Genomic DNA, 22121 nt, shown 5'->3' on the forward strand with positions numbered 1-22121 from the left:
ACCTTGAGTGAGTATGTGTGTATAAATAAATACAGACAATATCTTCCAGTTAGTGTTCAAACTTTTTATGCTCTGTGGGTCATTTCCATCAACTTACAGGTTCTCCTGGTTCACCTGGTCTGCCATCTTTTCCCATTTTGCCAGGCTGCCCCTGTGATAAAGGAAAACAATTATTTAGGGTCTGCAGCGTCAAAGACCCAAAGGCCCACTTATGGTTTTATATTGTTGCCTAAAATAATCACAGCATCCAGCAGGAACTGCATATTCATGATGCTTTACGTTCTCATGATTTTTCTTACTATCAAGCCAGGAAGCCCTGGTGGTCCCTGGATTCCTTTGAGACCCTCTTTGCCCTGGTGAAAACAAACACAAAAACGGGTCACCAACAAAAAAGAAATGATTAATAGCCATTATTACGGCACAGAACGGTGACCTACACGCTAGAGGGAAGCGGGTTGTACAATAATGACACATGGGTAATGGGCTCTCTGAGCAGAAAGTACACAGGGTGCTAACCGACCTTTTCTCCAGGGGGTCCTGGGGGGCCCGCAGGCCCAGGCAACCCATCGTTACCCTGAAGAGGAAGAGACGATGTCAGTGGAGGTCAATATTCACTTTTCACGTATTCTGACAATGTTGTAAACAAGGCTGAAACATCGACTTACAGGTGTACCCATTAATCCAGGAGGACCTGGATGACCAGGAGGCCCCGGGTGACCCTATTAAACAGATAATGGTCATTAAAATCGAGCTGAAGACTTTGCATTGGATGTTTCTTCAAACACAGCGAGAGGAAGGTTGGAAATGTCACAGTGGAAAAACACACCTTGTCCCCTTTGTCTCCGGGGTTTCCAGCAGGTCCTCGATCACCTTTTACACCCTGTGGTGACAAAAAGAGAAAAGCATTTGGTTGGAAAAACGTTAGGCTTGAGAAAATAAAGTTCAAAATATCTCCCTAACGTCTGAATGATGTAAAAAAAAAAAAAAAAAAACTGATTGAAGCAGCTAATAAGTTTGGCAGTAAGTGAGCACACATGCCTTTCCTCCATCGGCTCCGGGGGCCCCTGGAGGTCCGGCTAGTCCTGGCGGGCCCTGCAGTGACACAGCAGACCATCAGTCTCTGTCCGAGCCAACAGTGGCGAGCACCGTCGCTGGTTGCTAATCGCTCACCGCTACCCCCCAGAGGAGGCCGAGCTAATGATGCAGACAGAGCCTCGCCATCCGTCACCTGCTGTGACGGATGGCGAGGCTCTGACCTCATGACTCACACAGGGCAGCAAACACACACTTTATAAAATGTGCTTAAATACATGCTTTTACATTATAATAGACTTTAGGCAAGAGAAGTGAAGTGAGGTCATTCACTTTAATTATGACATGTTAATAACTTTGACCCACTTGGTATCCATCTTCTCCATTTTTCCCAGCAGGTCCCTGTTGTCCTTTATCTCCTGGGATTCCTGGGAGTCCAGGTGGTCCCGGTGGTCCTGCAGGGCAGTCTGAGCAAAACTCCTAAAGATGGCACAGACACGCTGTCATCAAATGATCCACATATCAAATCATATCAAATAATGGCTTCTTACCTTTGGGTCAAAGTCTGGGGCTTTTCCCTGGGAGACAGAAAATAAATGAGTTAATGGAAACAAAGTAACATCAAGGGATCTGTGCACAAGCCAAAATTGTGTCCAAAAAAAGTATCATATATATATAGAATATAAACATCTTGCTCCAAAATGAATTCTGCGTTCTAGTGGACTCTCAAGATTTCCAACTTCAACTTTAAAACTAGATTCCAGAGTTTTATTCCCATTTCCCCGAGCTGCAGCCAGAAGCTGACCATTTACATTAGTGACACTCTAAGGTTGACTTTAATCTTTAACAAGAATAAAATGTAGCCTTATAAAGTTGGTAGGATGAACATGTTAACACAAAGCAACATCCATTCAGCCGTGCATCTGTTTCCTGCCAGTTATTTGGGTCCAGGTCGTGGGGGTGGCAGTCTAAGCAGAGGAGCCCAGGTCATGGCCTCCAGGTCTTCTGGTAAGATACTGAGGTGACGTCAAGGCAGAGAGGACACATAAGATGCCCAAACCACCCAAACTACTCTGAGCCCCTCCTCAATGACTAAGTTCCCTCATCCTTGCTGTACAGCTACACCTGAAAAACCTTCAGAGGAAGCTCGCTGACACCCCCACAATCAGTCACTGCAGTCAGCGTGTGGCCATCAAACAAGAGCTGGATGCAAACCAAGGTTTTAGACCGACGAGCAACAGGCCTGATGTTTTGTACTTACTTTGAAACCCCCATACACTGCATGTAGTTTTCCAAACTCCCGAGCATGCTCAAACAGCAATCTGAGTAGTAATTTAGTCTCTCTCCAATATTGCTCTCATTTTATGTCTATTTTGTGTCATGTTAAAGTCTGAGAAACATATTTAGCTGCTAAGCTTAGGCCTTTTTAGAACCTTTTCATGAAAAAAAGCTGCGACCAACAAAAATTGCTCTGATAACTCACATGATCCTAGTGATAGTGACAGGACAAAGTGTTCTCATATCCCGCTTTATATTTAATGCATGCACTAAAACTAAGCAAACAGCTGGAGAAACAGAAGCTCTGATGTAGCCTGGTGTTCTCTCGCTGTGTGTACTTACAGGCTCTCCTGGTGAGCCCTTTTCTCCTGGCCTTCCTGGCAGACCCTACATTTGGAGAAAAAGCCACACATTACATTTTCTATCAGCTGAAGATCACAGGCATGCATCAGCATCCACCAAAACTGTGGTTCACTGCAGAGAGTTATACAAGTCAAGACAAGTGAAGCATAAATGAACTTATTTATGAGTAAATATTTCAGTGTTGGACTTACATTGTGACCTGCTGGGCCTTGAGGACCAGCAACACCTGGTGGACCCCTCAAACCCTTAAACCCAGAAATGCACGTTAAAGACGATACAATAATAGCATGGAGTTATTTAAAAAATGCTTCAGTAAATATTCACCACAGGTCCAGATGGTCCAGTTTGTCCTGGAGGTCCCTGTAAACAAGAGTCATGGTGAAATTTGTGGCTAACGTTAAAGCAACATTGTAAATCTTCAGGATCTAGACGATGAGATGTTACATTTCCAGTAAAGTGTTACATATTTTGGCATTAGAGTTTATCTTTGGTGCTTGCAAGCAGAGAAAAAAAATTAAACAAAAATACGATGGGCATTAACAACACTCTGCCGCCGGCGCATCGAGCCACCTGGGGGGCTCTTCAACTGGTGGGGAAGATTGTCACATCTTGCAGGAGCTTTCCTCTCCTCAGGAGCTCCCTCTGCAGGAGGGGGAGATACAGGAGAGGTGGAGGAAGATCTCAGCCTGGGTGTTTATTGTCTTATGTAGTCTGGAAGATGAGTGGATGGTGGGGAGGGTGCAGTTTTCTCTGTGGTGGGGTTGGGTGGACTGTCCCAGGCTCTGTGGGGCCAGGAGGCGCTGCTGCACTGGGCCCCGGTCTGGATGGGCCTGGGCCCCCTTTCCCTGGTGGGTCGCGGAGTATGGGGGTGCCTACTGGGGTCAGCGGGGGAGCTGGCCCCAGGGAGGGGTCACTTGCCCCTCCCTTCCTTCCCTCCCCATCTCCAGCTGCCTCCCTCTTCCCGCTCCACCACAACCACCCACACATGCAGGACCTTGGAGTAGGGGTATGTCACCAGGGTGCAGAGGAGGCTAACCCCCCCCCCCTCTGTCCCCTTCTGGCTGCCTCTGCCTCAATTTTATCCCACAACTTAGACATTCACATTACTCACACTCTCATTACACATACATATAGGATCTTGGGGGTGGGCACGATACACGGAGTCCAAAGTACCATCAGGGTGTATACCCCACCCCTGGCGTCGTTGCCCACCTCTCAATTTTGAATACACGTAGACATTGAGGGCCAGCAGGAGGGACTATGCGCTTACCTGCTGCTCTCTGGCAGGTAGCTCCATGCCCTCCTGGGTTTTAAATGCACCTTAAAACACACATGCATCAACACTACAATGAGCGGGTGGAGGGAGGTTTGGAGTCTTCTCTCACCCCCATTCTCTGCGGCCTGCTGGAGCGGGGGGGCTAGGACTAGGAGGAGGAGTTGGCCGTCCAACTGCGGTCTGGAGTGTGGGGCCTTCCTGCTGCTGCGGAGTCGGGGCGGTCTGCCTCCCCCCACCGCAGGGAAAAGGGAAACACCACCTGGGTCTGGGTGCAGTTCCCCCCTCCAGGGGCAAGAGTACCTAGACCCGGTTTGTAGAGTACGCTTTGGGAGTGTGATCGTGTGTACAGCGTCTCTTTATGTCTGTCTCCACGTTGGTTGAGTGTGGAGTAAGTGCATATGAGAGCATGAGGGTGGGAATGGATGTTTGTATCTGTGTGTGCCTGTATGTCTGTGTCTATATGTCAGGTTGGGTATCAGGCGCCACCTCTCTGGGGACACCTCAGGCCCTCCAAGGTTTGGAGGCCTATCTCCCCCCACCAGTGGCAGACGCCCTCAGACATCGGTGCATTGGTGGTTCTTTGTGTCCGGGGATGGGCGTCCGGGTACACACCGGCTCACTCCTTGGCGGCCGCTTATCGGGGCCTGGAGCCTGGGGCTCGCTCGGGCCACTTCGGAGGTGGGGTGCCCCCGGCCTCTCGGCCTGGGGCTCGGTCACTCAGGCACGGCTGGCTGCCGGTGGAGCTCACGGGCGCGTCACTGCAACTCCCCCTGGCTTCTGCTCCGCGGCTGCTGAGTGACCCCTCATCTGGGACTCTCCTCAGCTCTTTCTGGGACAGTGGCGCGGCTGCCCCTCTGTTGGTCTTCCTTGGTCTCTTGTGTTCTGGGGGCCTCTGGATGTCTGGAGTTTTGATCTCCTCCATACCTGCTTCATGCCCTGGAGGACGGGGCTGTGGCCCCCCCACACCCTCTAGCAGATCATTACATGAAGGAACCTTTTAAAAAAAAAACAAACGCGTCCATGCTCACAGGTGTACACACGGGTGATCACACCCACAAACTACACCCTTTTTGGCTCCTACCTCAAAGCACACTGTGTTCTGTTGATCTTATGTGCTGCACAATAATGTTTAATATTTAGTATTTACTGTCATATTCCCATATATCATTGTGATGTTGTTTATTCTATTACTCTTGTTCTCTTCTGCTTGTTTTCTTTTTTCTTTCTCAGCAGGTGATCCAGGTGATTGATATATGCATTTTTTTTCTCTGCCCGTTCTGTTGGTTTTTGTCTTTTGCCCTTCTCCCCCGTCCCTCTTCTCAGCTGTTTCTCTTTCCCTCTTTCTTTCTCCCCTTCTTTCCCCCAGTCAAGTCTGTCCCGTATTCAGTAAGTGAAAATAAAATAAACAATAAAAGGTGAATCACTGTCTCCGCTGAACTATGGACACGCACACACATACACTTACACTGATAGGCACTCACTCATCCCCCCTCCCTTTCCAACGCCTTCGATGCTTGTTTCCGGCGAGGGAACACGGCGGGTCTGTGTGCCGCGCTGGAATGATAGCGCTGTGCAGGGTGGCTGCTGTGTTTCTTCGGATTACTCCTCACCCCCCACCCACCCCTGTGGCTTGTCATGTCTTCACAATGTTGTGCTGTGGACATTTATGTGCTTTTTTGTGCAAAGGAGTTTTTTTGTTTCCTGTTCTCATGCTGTCCTACCATGGAAGCACAGCATGAGTAGGGGTCTCTTTTTTCCTCTTGTACTTCCCCACTGTAATGTACATTTCAATGTTTTTCTCTGATTCTACCAATCTCCGACCTGTATCCCCATGTAATGTTTGTGCTATATGTGTAAGGTCGGGGGGGGGTCCCATTTCACTGCAGGGCAACCTGCATGTGACGAATAAAGCTTTGATTGATTGATTGATTGATCAAATGGACCATTACGGCAAGGCTGGGATGGTCAATTTGGTAAAGTAAATCCATTTGGGCATCTTTTTTTGCCTTTAGACAATAATTCTGATGGCAAAAGAGCCAAATGGGACAGGCAAAAAAACAAAAAAACCCAAAAAAAAAACCAACAACACTAACTTAGACGGGTTACCAGTGATCTGAAGGTCAAAAGGATCACTGTGGCGTGGTGTACGTACCATTTGTCCTACTTTGCCTTCTCCTGCAGGACCCCTGTCCCCTGGTAACCCAGGTTCTCCTCTTGACCCTGGTTGACCCTGGGACGAAAAGAAAAAGCTAAATTTATTTCACCCTCCAGCTGCCAGTATGTTTAGCTAAGGTTCTGGCGCACTGCATTCAGCAATGATTGCCAAACCCAGAAATACAACTTTTTTCTGAGTGACTGGGGAAAAAATGAATAAAACAAATACAATCTAAGACATTTCTGTAGTCAGAAGAGAAAACGTCTCGGTGATGAGGGTGAGCAGTTTGACACCATAAATCCACCAAATGCCCCTTCCCAGCCTCACGCGTGCTGAAACTTTCACATCAAGCTCTTCACAACAAAGAGGCAGTCATAATCAGAGCGACGGTCACAGAGCAGTGGACACGGGAATTGCTTTTGCTGCTTTCTACAAAGATGAATTGTTTTTTTCCTCATTCGGGCAACAACAACTAAAAAAAAAGAACGTTTTTCCACATCAACAAAGGAGCACCTGTGCATGATAAACCGGAGCAGCTGAGGAGACCTAGAAAACTCTTACAAACTTCTGAAATGACATTACCTTCAGCCCTGGGGGTCCTTGGATTCCCTGTGGCCCCGGGTCTCCCTGTAATACCACAAATAAAATTGGTTATTAACCAAAATATTGCAATTAAACATCTTTGAATAAATCATTTATGGTCCACAAAGAGCTCCTATTCTTCATGCACGTGACTGTATCGAGGCCTCAGGGCCGCACCTGGCAGCTGTAAAAGAAGTAAAAAGAAAAAAAAGGGGAGTGAAAACTGCTGTGAGGCAAATCCGTTGTGCCCCTCTGCTGTTTTAATGTTATATGTCTTAACAATGTCCTTCCTGTTTGCTCTGCCCCGTCAGCAGGACGGCCACATGTTTGGATCACGGTGAAAACTGATGAAGACACATGTTGAGCTCCAGCACAAAATGTGCCTACTCAGGCTTGTTTTCTGCCTCATACAAGTGCTCATATTACGCTGCGGTTCAACAGGCAAGGAGATGTTTACAAGCAGAACACATGTGGAAATACAAAAGACTGTTCTGAGGCACAGTCACACGGGAGAGGTAATCCTAACCTCGATAAGCATACATTTCTGTTGTTAAAATGCAGATAGACTTCATAAGATTTGCCAAGTGTCAAATAATAATCAAATAAAAAGAGAAAATAATATGGTTTGGCAGTGTTCACCAGGATAATTCTCCCAAACTTTAAAGCAGCTGAAGGTAAACTGCTTAGGAATAACAAATAGGAAAAATGAATAAAAATTCTATGCAAAATTCCTTAAAATTGCAGTTCTTCTAAAGGCCACTTGAGGTTGGCTGCAAAAGTGAGTCAGCCTCCAACATTCAAATACCAACTTCAGCCTTGAAAACTTGTTTACAAGCCGGTCATGCACATCTTTAGAGCTAATTTTGTCCTCGGGTGGGTGTAGCCAGTAGCAGTCGGCTACACCTCTTGTCTGTGTTTGTGCCATTCTGACCATTTCATTTGAATTATTGGAAAAATATTATGGATGCTATGTAATAAAGCCCTTACAAAGAGCCTGTGCTCTAATTTTAGGTGTTTTTTGTTTTTGTTTGTCCTCTTTCTAACTTGTGTTAGCTGGCTCCATGGTGTAGCCTTTGACAGTATAAGAGATGGATACAGCTGCCATGGTGATGGAGATGAAAAAAATCTTAATGTGATACAGAAGGGCTGAAATCCAGACAAGTTGATCTATTCTAATCATAATTGTGGCACTGTCCTATAATATGATATTGTATTAAATGACTTTAAATATCATTATATTTGTAGGATGAACTATGGTAAACATTCAGTAAATAACATAGCTGTGCCTTACATTTTGTCCATCTTTCCCCTTCCCTGGTAGTCCAGGAGGTCCAGGCAAACCAGGCTCTCCATGTGGTCCTGCGAGACCTTGTTGTCCTGGTTTTCCAGGTTCCCCCTAAAATAAATAATGGAATAAAAAGATTCTGCTTTTGTCTCTCAAGTCAGCAAAGCAGATGCCTCAGATACTTTTTTTTTCTGTTGCTCTGGATTCTGAAAGTAGTCAAATTCAATTCTATGTATGATCATTTATTATTTTAAATCTCAGTCTTATAATTATTATACACCTTGTCCTTCATATTAAAACTGCAGAGAGAGTACAAAGAGCTCTGAATTGCTACTCCTACATGTAGCTGCTGCAGCAGGATTCAAATGAATTCACAAACTGAAACAATGATGGAGGACATACAAGGTCACTCTTTTTCTCAGCAGTCTGTTTCTCTGCCAATACCAGTCTCAGCAAAGTCCTGATCCTGTCAAATCACACCCACCAAACACACTCATGGATTTTAAACATAAGTGACTGACCTTGTCTCCTCTTTGTCCAGCTGGACCTGGAGGCCCAATAATTCCCGGTATGCCCTAAAACATAAAAATAATTCTTAGCTTAATTTAATAATGTGTAGTATAAAGTCATAGGAAGCACTTGCAACAGACATAAATGATCAGAAAGAAAAGACTAACCACACTTCCTGGTAGTCCACGGGGACCCTGAAGGCCAGCTACGCCAGGTGGACCCTGGTAGAAACACAGAGGTCATCGTCATCCTCTATCGTACAGAAAACGTAGCGCTTGGTGTTAAAAAGTGAATCCTGTTAGATGGAACTACTTACTGGGTCTCCAACACGCCCAGTCTCTCCAGTGAGTCCAGTCTCACCCTTTGGGCCCTGGAAGCAAAGCAGCTAATCAGAGATATTCCAGTCGGAATGACTGTAGCTTAAAACGAGTGAGGAGATAACAAGCTTTGTACCGGTAGTCCAGGTGGTCCCTTAAAACCTTGTTCACCAGGTAGTCCTCTTGGACCCTACAGAGAAGATGCATCAATTTAAAAATATATTAAAACATTTCTCTTAAAGCGTTAAAAGGGCTACTCTAAAAACGAATGAAGAATAGTGATGATCCTAGATGAAGACTTAAGACTTACTGTCATATGCTGCCTTAAGAATATGAGTCTGTTAATTTCAGCACATAATTCATGTTGCCTATTTAATGCTAAATATACCAGTGCACTCTGTTCTGCTGCACCTAATATACAATATATCAGCAAAGCAGAGAGAACAGAGATTCAGGGCACTGCATGACAGTGTCAAATATTTAATTTACTTAGCCAATTAAGGGAAGTCTCGGGAGCTCTCTCACTGTAACAGGACATCCTCGCTGCAGCAACGTCAAATCTCTACTGGCACCTAGTGGGATCCTGAGCGTATTGCTGGTTGAAGCTTGGTTATGTAAAAAGAGGAAGTGAAAACTAAACTCACCATCTCTCCTGGTTTCCCTTGTTCCCCTTTCTCTCCTTTCTCTCCAGGTCTCCCCTTAAGGTAAAAACAAGCAATGAAATAAATGGCAAAAATGCAGAAGATGAGAAGAGTAAGAACAGTGTTTATACTGATCAGGCATTATGACCACCTGCCTAAGGTTGTGTCTTTCCCCCTTTTTTCTGCCAAAACAGACCTCGGTGAGGCATGGACTCTACTAGACCCCTGAACATGTGCTGAAGGTGTGATGAGGTATTTGTTACCAAGATGTCACCAACAAATACTTTAAGTTGTGCAAGTTGTGAGGTAGCGTCTCCATGAATCAGCCTTATTTATCCAGGACATCCAACAGATGCTCGGCTGAACTGAGTTCTGGGGAATTTGAAGGTCAAGTCGATGCTTCAAAGTCATTGTTGTGCTCCCGGAACCATTCCTAAACCAGTTTTGCTTTGTGGCAACAAACAGGACAGTCCATGGCCCTGTCACTGCTTCACCACTGTTCCTTCCTTGAACCACATTTGATAGACACTGACCACTGCAGACCAGGAACACCCCACAAGAGCTGCAGTTATGGAGACGCTCTGACACAGTCGTTATAATCTGGCCCTCGTCACACTCGCTCAAATCCTTACACTTGCCCATTTTTCCTTTTTCTAAAATGTTCACTTGGTTCCTAATGTATCCCACCCACTAACAGCTGCCACGATGAAAAGATAATCAGTGTTATCTGCCTCACCTGTCAGGTGTCGAATGTTCTGTCTGATCGGTGGTATATAATATGTAAACATGTTTATTTATTTTTTTTAAATCAAGCAAATTGAAAGAAAGAAACAAAAAAACAGCCATTCTTCACGGATTTGATTCTGGAGTTTGTGAAATAGAAGAAGCGTACTCACAGGTTCACCAGGCTCAGGAATGACGTTTGCAACCTGTGAAGAAGAAAGCAGGTGACATCTCACCACATCTGCACTCTATTACAGTTAACACGAACACAAACAGCAGAAATATTACTCACATTTCCCGGAATGCCCGGCGGTCCCATAGCTCCCACTTCACCCTGAGGCAGGAGACAATATGTTCAGAGTCTGGATGCTAATTACCTTATTACAGCTAATACTGCAGGACGACCATTAGTGAGACAAATGCAGCAGCGTTCCTCCTATTCCTTCACTTTATTAAGGTGTCCAAAATATAAAAGTGGTTCCAGATTTTTTTTTTTTTACCTTGTCGCCTTTTTCACCTTTTGGCCCAACTGGTCCTGTCTGTCCTCTCTCTCCCTATGGGAAACAAAATATTCATTTTTTAAAACAGATCTCAGATATTCATCCATCCATCCATTCGCTTCCGCTTATCCTTTTCAGGGTCGCGGGGGGCGCTGGAGCCTATCCCAGCTGTCATAGGGCATATTAATGCATATTAATACAGGGAAGTAAGAACTTTATAATTGGAAAGTCAGTCGGTCTCAAAATGGCATCTGGGAACAACCAACGGGCCCCAAGGGTTCCCAGGAGGTCACCCAGTCCAATTAGGGACATTCATTTTACTGGAGCTGACTTTAATAGAAATGGTTACATAATGTACAAAAGTGAGGTAAGGACAGTGCCCCTTGTTTGCAGAAGTAAATCAGAGATATAGCTGTGAATGACTGTGAAAGCTTTGAGAAGCTTACCGGCACGCCTCGGTCACCTCGTGCTCCAGCAGTACCTAGCTGTCCAGGAGCACCAGCTTCCCCCTGGAAAAAAAATTAAACATTTCAAAAAATATGCCAAAATAAAATGTATCCCATAAAATCCAAATGCCAAATAAACAAAAACGAAGGCAACTGTGAGCTCACTCTCTCCCCTGGAGGTCCTCTTGGTCCAGGAGGCCCTTCGTCGCCCTGCAGAGAAAACGCACTTGTTAACATGGCGGTTTTCTGAATAAATAACACAACAAGCACAAGCTCAGTGTATTTCTGGGTAAGGTTAATCACGTCACCTTGGGTCCAGGCTTGCCAGGAAAACCATCTGCTCCACGCTCGCCCCTGAGCCCCTTTAGAGACACAAGATTATAATTTAGATGTCATACTTGCAAAACTCGTCCCAGCCAAAAGCATTTTCCAGGCATATCACCAGCCCCGTGGCACCAATGAGCCCACTGTTTACCAACCAAAACATATTTTTTAAAGTTTGCTTGTGGTTTCTGTGCAACTTTTCTTTTATGAGGAAGCAGAGTTCGGATGAGCAGCCTGGAGCTCGCCTCCAAAGTTGCCCAACAGCCACAACACACACAACTCTGCACAGAGTCTCACTCGATGTGAAGAGTCTCCCAATCAAATGTACCAAAGCCCTGAGATTTGCAGCAACGGTAAAAAGAGAAGAATAGACTTGTTTTCTGAGATTTTGTGATTTTGGATTTGTTTTGCTTTGTCATTTTATCTTTTCTCATCCATGCGGACACAGCAAAGACGTAAGATTTAACTAAATTTATGAATATGGCTTCTTTAATTGATAAGTGTCCCAACACACGTAGCTGTAGCTTGTAGCTATCTGCCTGGCCTCATCTTTGCTAATTCAGTTCCACTGTGTTTCTGCTGTTGGAGAGTTTGCAATGTAATGTAATTATCAGGCAAATGACATGATACAGCCCATCAAAGAAGCTTGTGCTTCAGGTGTGGTGAGAAAAATTACAGTATTTTATTAGCCTGTAGCTTAGCGCTAATTAACAGAATGTGCTAAATAATACACCCATATATTTATGGATGGAGTGTGGTTGGTTAGCATCGTTCAACTGCTTGTTAATGCAAATATCAAACCAGCCAATAACCTGGAAGCACCTCACTGCATTAAGCCATGTAGTCAAGACAACCTGCTGAAGTTTAAACTGAGCATCAGAATGGGGAAGAAAGGTGATTCAAGCAACTGTGAACGTGGCCTGGTTATTGGTGCCAGATGGGCTGGTCGGAGTATTTCACACACTGCTGATCTACTGGGATTTTCCCACATAACCATCTGCATGGTTTACAAAGAATGATCTAAAAAAGAAAAAAACTGTCTTGTTTAAAATATCTTCTTGTTGTCAGAGCAGAATCGCCAGATTGCTTTGAGTTAATGGAATAGAATGGAAATAACCTTTATGGTCCTTCACTGGGAAAATGTGTTCCAGGAGCAAAGTGATAGCCAGGTGGAGCATACAGATTCACACAAACGTAAAGAATATAACATAAAAAACAATAAATAAGAGTGTATGGGGCAAATTTAGAGTGCTGTACAGTTATTAAAAATAACACATTCAGATTCAAAGACATGTTGAGTAGGATAATTTACAAAAAGATGTACAAAAAGTGCTGTAAATGTAATTCAAATAACCAATTATTACAACTAAGGTATCAGAGAAGAGAATCTCTGAACGCACAACATGTCAAACCTTTGGTGCAGAAGGATTAAAGCAGCAGGAGACCAGTCCTGTCAGCTAAGAACAGGAAACTACAGTTCACACAGGCTCACCAAACTAGATCACAGAGGATTGTGAAAACGTTACCTGATCTAATGAGTCTGAATTTCTGCCGTGACATTCGGATGGTAGGGTCAGAATTTGGTATAAAAACATGGAAGTGTAAATCTACCTTCTATCCACTGCCTTCTTCAAAATATGCCACAAGGAATTAAAGCTATTCTGACATCAAAAGATGGTGCACATGGTACTAGCTGTGTCACTTTTAAGTCCAAAAGGCCAGTATGACTGTTACCACCTGCAAAAGCTGCTTAGCTATCGCAGCCCAGCCACAAAGCTTTCAGTGCACATATTTGTGCTTTTGTTAATGCCGGTGGTTTTGAGCTTGGACTTCAGTCAGCAAACTGTTAATGACTTTTTAAAGTGTTGACGACTGTACACCTCTGCACTCGGTGAACCCAGCTGTGGACCCTAAATGCTTCCACTTTGCAATACCACTTACAGCTGAGCGATGGTGGGCTCGTCTTACAGCATCGTACTCAAATTCAACAAGCTCCTTAGAACCATATATTCTTTCACAAATGTTTGCAAAGGCAGACTCCATTACTGCATGCATGGCTTGACTTTATACACCTGTGCCAATGGGACTGGAAACACCTGAGGTGTGGGCTAATATTTTTGTCAATATAGCGTATATCCTGAAGGCTAAATGGAAAATTATCTTTACTTATATCAGTTAAGAATATATGCTCCAAGATTTTTTTCCAGTATATTCTGTGGTTTAGTTATGCTGACACTCAAACTTGGTTCATAATTACCTGAAAGAAATGGTAAAATGGTAAAAGCCTGAGAACCAAAACCCTTCCTTGTTGCTAGCTTGTAGCTTAGAGACTCACCAACATTAAGGGGTCACAGTGAATACATGTAAAGGTTTTTTTTCTTCAGAGATTATGTGGAAGAACACCACAAAAATATGACTAACATACATTAAGACTATTATTCATGTCTGGCCTTACGTAGATGAAATTACTAACATGTTAGCAAAGAGTTGTCTAGTTTTCAATTCTAGCGGACAAAAAGCAACATCGGTATTTCTCTGAAGCTTTTTGTGTTGGCACAAGTATTTACCAAATAAAACCTCTCAAGATTTGTTATTTTTTCACAAATTCCTCACAAATAGACTCAGAGTTTATTGTTCTTTATTGTTCTTAACATATCTACTTCCCCTTCAGCATGTCTACGCAGACGATATCCAGTTTCTTTTAAGCCAAGATGTTTCTAAGCTACAGATTTTGAATGAGTGCTTAGATTCCATTAACGTTTGGATGGCTGACAACTTCCTCCAACTTGAAGAAGGAAAGACTGTCCTTGTATGTGCCCCTGATAGACACGTGCCTAAGATAATGAATGCTCTTGGTCCCCTTGCAACATTTGTGAAATCGTCTATCAGGACCCTAGGGGTCATTTTTGACCTGGCTCTCACTCTGGATGTTCACGTCAAATCTCTGGTTTGGTCCTGTTTTTATCACTTAAGGAACATTTCTAAACTAAGCCCTATTGTATCTCTCACTGAACTGGAGATTGTCATTCATGCTTTCATTTCATCACGACTGGACTGCTGTAATTCACTGTTTACATGTTTAAACAAAAACTCTTTGGAGCGTCTACAGATTGTTCAAAACGCTGCAGCAAGACTTCTGACCGAAACATCTAAGTAATCACACGTGACACTGTTGCTCATACAGCCGCACTGGCTCCCCATTGAATTCAGAGTCCATTTCAAGATTCTGGTACTGACTTATAGAGCTCTTCATGGACAAGCACCTGCCTACATCATTGAACTTCTACATCCCTATGTCCCCAGCAGGTCTCTTAGGTCATGTAATCAGGGTCTACTTGTCATGCATCATACAAGGCTGAGAACCAAAGGAGACAGAGCTTTTGCCACTGTGGCAAAGTGATATACAAATAAAGTTTTACTTACTTCCTTACTTAATAGTTTGAATGCCAAAAACTGCTCATTAGCTATTTGCTTTATCAGTTAGCAAGTTTCTAAAGTTTCTAACTGTAAATGTCTAATCTGCTGCTGGAAACAAGGCTGATCTGCAGAGTGAGAGGGAACAAAACATAGAAACGTTTGGAATTGTGAAACAAACAATAAGCTAACCGTAACCATTTTGATTAGCACACCTTTAACGTTTGTTCATCGTAGGCAAATCTAAAAGTTTCACTCACCATGGCACCGTCACTTCCAGGAACACCATCCAGGCCATCTTTACCAGGAATACCCTTTGAAAATCAGACACCAGATGCTGACGTTCGGTGACACACACACAGAGGAACTACCAACAAACACTTGGCATTATAAGTACCAGCATGAAGTTTTTATTTAAGCCCTCAAAAGGTTAACTCACAGGTTTTCCAGCCTCTCCCTGTTTGCCTGGAAATCCAATTTCACCTGGCAGACCCTTCCGGTGAGTGAAAAAACACAAAGGCATCTCATCATGTTTTGAAGCAAATCTTCCTTCACTGCTAAATCTTATGAGCAAAAATAAAGACTTTCCTTTCTAAATGTCAGTCACTTACAGGAGGTCCAGTGTTTCCTTGGTTTCCTGGTGGTCCAGGTGGACCCTGAGGACCCTGAAAAATAATTTTTAAAACGTCTGGAAAAAGTTGACTTGATCATATACACAGTTATTTAGGTGTTTAATGAAATAGATCGGGCAATGTGCCAAGACCTTGTTTTCTTTTCTCTAAATCTCTAAATTTGAATTCATTTTAAATTTTAATCATATAATTTTCCAGAAGGCAAAGTTCAAATCATTAGCGCCAAGCAGCCACTAGAGGGGAGTATTGCAGCTCAGTTTACCACCAATTCAACCTTGGCTAGTGCTTGAACACAGGGGACATGTCTGTTTGGCTACAGGGAGCAATTTGAGAAATTAATTGGTATAACCTGTTGGCTTTAATTTAGCCTGTTTATTTTCTCTCTATTAAAACATACAATGAAGAGACCTTTGAGAGCACTGCAGCAATTTTGTGCTTTGTGGACCACAACAAATATTGAGCAGCCCACATAATTTAAATAGCAAATTATTCCTCCTCAGTTCTCCGTGAGAGGTCATCGGGGCCTTACAGGAAGCACTGACATAAGATGTTCATAAACAACACATCAATGTAAACAGAGCTACATAGAGGATGATGCTATGGCAACTTAAAATGAGTATTACGTTTTTCCAAAGCAACATAAACAAAAGATGCTTTTCCCAACATATTGTGATTTTTGATTTCCATGTTATTTTTAAAGACTGTATGAGCTAGAAACTTGGGACTCATTTAAGAAAAGCCTGGTGGGAAGCTGCTTTTTTGTGAGCCTCTATGCTGCTCACATGTAACTGTTAGGGTCGAGGTAATGCTGGCTGGTCTCATCCATGAATACAAGTAGGGTTAATATGTACTGTATGTCTAGCTGTGGCTGAAAAAGAAGATTTGGTTAGTACGGCAGTCTCAATGGACATATTTCATCCAGCACCGAGTCCTGTCCACCAGAGAGCGATGGCTCACCAACAAATCAAAATGATGCTAATCTCAAGACTTTTTTATAGACACTACTTCATATTTGCATTATTGCAATTGTTGAAAATAGAGTAGGAATTGAAATTGTACAAAATGAGGCAACATTTTGTCAGGATTATTTAGAATGGGGGAGATTTACACGTATTTTAATACAGCATATGAATGCTGTATTAAAATACGAATCTGGAAGTTCATTTCTAGTAATTTTTTGTAAAGTAATATATATTTGTTTAAAAAATGTATTGCATTCACAGACAGTATAGAAGATGGTCCACGTCTAAAAATTTCTTTTTAAAGGGCCACCAGGGGGCGATAGCTGTGGTTACAAAAAAGCTTAGAAGTGTACTTATATTTACATAGTCGTCCATTTGCTCATTCATTTCCGTCATTCAGTCAGTGTCAGATAGGAGATTTTTCCAGGATGTGCTCATTGTCAGACCCATCTCAGGGCTTCAGAATGGGACTTCACACACCATCACTGTAGCTACGTTCATCTTTTATACTATTACAACTTTTTGTAGCTTTGTTTTTATAATAATGCTGTATTTTTACTAGAATTTACACATGGGTAAATACATTCGGTCTGCACATCTCTCGTGCATGCTGCAAAATCCAAATTGTTCTTACAGCAGGTCCAGGAAGGCCATCCACCCCTGGGAGTCCACCTTCACCTTTCCTTCCCTATAAGATAACAGTATAAATAGAACAATGACATGAACAAATGGTAACAATAATAAAATAATCAGCACACAATTGTCTTAGTAACATCTGAGAAATGTGAGCTTATATTTGCTACTGAGGGGTTTAGAAACTTTGGAGTTCAGAGTGCAGTACTCTGAGCTATTCTTCAAACACAGCAATCTTGAAAACAGCTTTCAGACCATAAAACTGGGAAATAAAAATGGGAATATTTTAGTCGAGCCTCTTTCATTTGTGATGCTTTCTAGAAATGATAAACTTGGTAAATATTACAGGGAAAATAGAAAGCTCAGAGATTTTGGTTAAACTTCAGTAAGCTGCTGATGACAATGATGTCGTCTCTGCCTATGCTCCTCTGATGGTCTCATTTTACAAGTTGAGAAGCTGTTCCTTAAACATTAGTGTATCCATCTGCTTTTATGTGGGAAGGTTGAGCAACACTAATCCAGTAGACAGCATTTCATTTCACTTCTCTCTCCCCAACCAGTCGCGGCAGATGACCCCGCCCCTCCCTGAGCCTGGTTCTGCCGGAGGTTTCTTCCTGTTAAAAGGGAGTTTTTCCTTCCCACTGTCGCCAAAGTGCTTGCTCATAGGGGTTTTTTCTCTGTATGTATTATTGTAGTGTCTACCTTACAATATAAAGCGCCTTGATGTTGTCATTTAGCGCTGTATAAATAAAATTGAATTGAACTGACTTTACTTTGGGCCGTATCGCTGTAGATAGGTAAAATCTCATAGTCATGTTGGGTGTAAAAAAGTGTAAAAAGTAACATGTTAAATGTAACAATGTAACAATTTGATTTATTTAACACATTACTGTACTAAATTCAGAAATTGCATTCCAGTTACAATTACGTCATTAGCTGCATTCTACAGGATTTTCAGTTATCGGCATGCCAGGCATACAGAAAGAAAAAAATACAATTTAAACAAACATTGGGATACAGTCAGCTGATTTCACTTTATAAGAAAATGATGGATAGGTCTACAGAGGAGATATGGACATTACATTTAATAAGAAATAATGAATGTAACAATAAAAGAAAATTATTTACGATTATTTTATGGAGTAACAAGACGGACTGTAACAAATTACTTGTTCTGGGAGTAAATGAGTAACGTACAGCATTACTTTTAAGAAAAGTAACATGTGTAATACATTACTTTTACTAGGTAATGACCCCAGCGCTGTCTAGAAGGTATGTTTGTATTAACAAAACCAAGATGTGAAATTGTTATGGGTTCTAGCTGTTATGTGTAGGGCAGCACGGTGGCGTAGTGGCCTCACTGCAAGAAGTGCCTGAGTTTGACTCCACCATCTGGTCAGAGTCTTTCCGGATACTCTGGCGTCCTCCCGCAGCACAAAGACATGCAGTTAGTGTGGTTCTGTTAATTGGTGATTCCAAATTGCTCATAGATGTGAATGTGAGTGTGAATAGTTCTCTGTCTTTATGTGTTAGACTAGTGACCATCCAGGGTGTACCACGCCTATCGCCCTGTCGTAGCTAAAACAGGCCCCACACACCCTGATGATGATAAGTGGAAGAAAACCGATGGTGTAACTGAGAAACATTCGTTTTGGGGCAACTCACATTTTCCCATTAAAGCTATGGTCAAATTATACTTAAATCACACATTTACTTCATGATTTATTAATGAAATATCATTATTCTCACTATGTAGAATAATTTTTCACAAAACTTTACTGTTTTAATCTTCTTTTTTTTTTTTTAAAAAAGCCTTTTGTGATGATTGCTGTTGTTTCTCTTGCTTTCACATAAAACTACATGCTGCCAGATTTTTCTTAATAAGTTTGTTTGTTAATCCTCTTCAGTCCTTTAAGATAGTCAGTCAGCATTCCAGGCTTCAATCAGCGATCATATAAGGATAAAGGTGAAGAAACAGGACTCAGCAGCACTGAAACCAGACAACTGATGACTGCTTTTCAGCAGTGGAGGTGAAAGCAGCTCAATCTATACCTACTCAACCATATGGCCAACTCTATTAGCACTGGCAATAGTGGAGGCGAGGCCAACCCATTATCACAGCTCAGAGCCTAGCTTTAACTCCCTCACCTCCACACACACACACACACACACACACACACACACACACACACACACACACACACACACACACACACACACACACACACACACACACACACAGACTGTCTCCCTGTGAATCTTCAGAGTGGGTTTAACAATCCAAAACCTGAAGAAAAAAAATAGGTCAAACTTCTCACAGTCTGTTTTTCTGCATGACTCTCTTGGAAAGTACCCCATGAAGCTGCAAAGTACTTCAGCAGGACTTCCACTGATATCATAAAAAAAACAAGGCTACATAGAGGGATGTTTTCTACATATTCTGAAACATAAACCCAGTGTGGCTGTTTTATTAATGCTGTTTAAGCATAAATATTTTGGAGGTAGAGAGTTTGTCTTTTGACAAGGTTTGGCTTGACTGTGTTACCCAGCTGAGCAATGACAAAGTCACATACTGCTGATAAGAAGTTCATTACTCCCAGTAGAGAAGGGAGGGGAGAGGAGGTCAATGTCTTTGTTAATGTTTTGGAGGAACAAATTATGTAGAACTACTGTGTCTGTTTTAATTACAAACTGCTGTGTAATAGAACCAGTGTTGAGAAAGAGAGAGGAAGAAATATACGAGACACATGGGACGAGTTGTTAGAGAGCACTGATAAAAGCTACAGCATAGGCTCTGACTAGCATGAAGAATAAACAGCATCTTTCTTGATTCCATATAAAATCAAAATAATCCAGCTGGAACACGATAGGTTAGGGACTAAACAGCCAAAAAATATAAGTTACAGTTTTTCTCATGAAATCTTTGCAAATGATTTCTTTTTAAGAAATTCTCAAAATGTGGTAAGGATAATATTAATCACATAAAATATTTTTTTACTGATTTATGTTTGTTAGTTTGTTTATTTGTGAATGTTACTGAATATCATAATGATGCAGTATTGGTCATGATGTATCATTGCTCATAACCTTAACCCTATCCTTACTCTATCAGAATATATGTGTACACTACCAGTGTATTTGTATATGATTTATAGTAAAGTGCAAAGTTTGGACACACCTTCTAGTTTAATGATTTGTCTTTATTTTTACTACTTCCTAGCAATATATAAACATAATTAAGTAACTCTAAATATGTCTTATATTTTAGATTCCTCAAAGTAGCCACCCTTTGTTTTGTTGACAGCGCTGCAAACCCATGACCTTCTCTCAATGAGCTTCATGATGCAGTCACCTGAAACGGTTTTCACCTCACAGGTGTGGCTTGTAAGGGTTCGTTTGTGGGATTTCTTGCCTTCTTAATGGGGCTGGGACCATCAGTTGTGTTGTGTCAGGTTGGTACACAGCTGACAGCCCTATTTGACAACTGTTAAAATCCATATTATGTCAAGAACCAATCAGCTAAGTAAAGAGAAACGACAGTCCATCATTAATTCAAGCACTGAAGGTCAGTCTGTCTGGAAAATTGATAAAACGCTGAATGTGTCCCCAAGTGCAGTCGCAAAAACCATGGAGCGCTATGATGAAACTGGCTCACATGAGGACTGATCCAGGAGAGGAAGCCCAAGAGTCACCTCTGCTGTTTGGGATAAATTCATCTGAGTCACCAGCCTCAGAATTAGGCTCAGATTAGATTCGAGCCCAGATAAATGCCACACAAAGGTCCAGTAGCAGTCACATCTCTACATCAACTGTACAGAGGAGACTGTGTGAATCAGGCCTTTATGCTCAAATAGCTGCTAAGAAACCATTAATTAAAAGCAACAAGCAGAAGAGATTTGTTTGCATCAATGGAAATCTGCGCTTTGGTGTGATGAGTCCCAGTTTGAGATCTCTGGTTCCACCCGTCGTGTCTTTGTGTGAAGCAGATAAGGTGAACGGATGGTCTCTACATGCATGGTTCCCACCGTGAAGCATGGAGGAGGAGGTGTGATGGTGTGGGGATGCTTTGCTGGTGACATTGTTGGGATTTATACAAAATTGAAGGCACACTGACCCAGCATGGCTACCACAGCATGCTGCAGCGACATGCATCCCATCCAGTTTGCGTTTAATCGGACCATTATTTATTTTTCAACAGGACAATGACGCCATATACACACTTGAGGCTGTGTAAGGGCTATTTGGAGCAAGGAGGGGAGTGCTGGAGTGCTGTGCCAGATGGCCTGGCCTCTACAGTCACCTGACCTAAACCCAGTCAAGATGGTTTGGGATGAAATGGAGGCAGAATGAAGGCAAAAGGGCCAACAAGTGCTCAACATCTCTGAGAACTCCTTCAAGACTGTTGGAAAACCATTTGAGGTGATGACCTCATGAAGCTCATCGAGAGAATGCCAAGAGTGTGCAAAGCAGTAATCAAAGAAAAGGGAGGCTATTCTGCTCAGTACGTTTTGCAAAAAATTCGTTTTTTGGTTTTCTCCAAAATATCCGGCTGGGGTTTGAGTTTAAAGCTAGGATTGGGATCGTGACTGATGATGACTTAGACCTCTGAAAGCATTTAGTCAGATGACCTTGAATCCTCCCTTAGTTATGCTGCAACAGGTGTAGTCTGCTGGGGGATTCCCATTGAGTGTTTTTTCTTCAGTCGCCTTTCTCACTCACTATGTGTTAATAGACCTCTCTGCATTGAATCATATGTTATTAATCTCTGTCTCTATTCCACAGCATGTCTTTATCCTGTCTTCCTTCTCTCACCCCAACTGGTTGCGGCAGATGGCCCCGCCCCTCCCTGAGCCTGGTTCTGCCGGAGGTTTCTTCCTGAATTAGCTAGATCCAAACCCAAACCCTAGATAGATTGCCTGTGTCCTGAAGGTGTTAATCCTCTGAGGCCTCATCATTGCCCCCCTTTTGTCGTTGTCTCCCCTCCCTCACGCCCAACCTGTTGCAGCAGATTCAGTTTAATTCAATTTTATTTATTTTGCACCAAATCA

At 42.7% G+C, this 22121-nt stretch overlaps 1 protein-coding gene across 3 annotated transcripts in view; it reads right to left on the reverse strand.

Moving 5' to 3' along the window:
* The window catches only part of col22a1 (collagen, type XXII, alpha 1), a 71903-nt gene that overhangs the window by 20692 nt on the left and 29090 nt on the right, over positions 1–22121 (reverse strand). For all 3 annotated transcript variants that reach the window (XM_080863778.1, XM_080863779.1, XM_080863777.1), the window contains 29 exons: positions 17075–17128; positions 15458–15511; positions 15286–15339; positions 15107–15160; positions 11417–11470; positions 11274–11318; positions 11109–11171; positions 10663–10716; positions 10455–10496; positions 10336–10368; positions 9443–9496; positions 8935–8988; positions 8798–8851; positions 8649–8702; positions 8493–8546; positions 7978–8082; positions 6687–6731; positions 6102–6179; positions 2998–3033; positions 2865–2918; positions 2653–2697; positions 1584–1610; positions 1399–1512; positions 1039–1092; positions 827–880; positions 666–719; positions 521–574; positions 300–353; positions 98–151 (listed from right to left, as the gene is read on the reverse strand). In XM_080863778.1, the coding sequence (XP_080719904.1) occupies positions 98–151; positions 300–353; positions 521–574; positions 666–719; positions 827–880; positions 1039–1092; positions 1399–1512; positions 1584–1610; positions 2653–2697; positions 2865–2918; positions 2998–3033; positions 6102–6179; positions 6687–6731; positions 7978–8082; positions 8493–8546; positions 8649–8702; positions 8798–8851; positions 8935–8988; positions 9443–9496; positions 10336–10368; positions 10455–10496; positions 10663–10716; positions 11109–11171; positions 11274–11318; positions 11417–11470; positions 15107–15160; positions 15286–15339; positions 15458–15511; positions 17075–17128 (1605 nt within the window). The remainder of the gene's footprint in view (positions 1–97; positions 152–299; positions 354–520; positions 575–665; positions 720–826; positions 881–1038; positions 1093–1398; positions 1513–1583; positions 1611–2652; positions 2698–2864; positions 2919–2997; positions 3034–6101; positions 6180–6686; positions 6732–7977; positions 8083–8492; positions 8547–8648; positions 8703–8797; positions 8852–8934; positions 8989–9442; positions 9497–10335; positions 10369–10454; positions 10497–10662; positions 10717–11108; positions 11172–11273; positions 11319–11416; positions 11471–15106; positions 15161–15285; positions 15340–15457; positions 15512–17074; positions 17129–22121) is intronic.

The sequence above is a fragment of the Rhamphochromis sp. 'chilingali' genome (genome assembly GCF_963969265.1).
Source record: "Rhamphochromis sp. 'chilingali' genome assembly, chromosome: 17".
In the NCBI taxonomy this organism is placed as follows: domain Eukaryota; kingdom Metazoa; phylum Chordata; class Actinopteri; order Cichliformes; family Cichlidae; genus Rhamphochromis; species Rhamphochromis sp. 'chilingali'.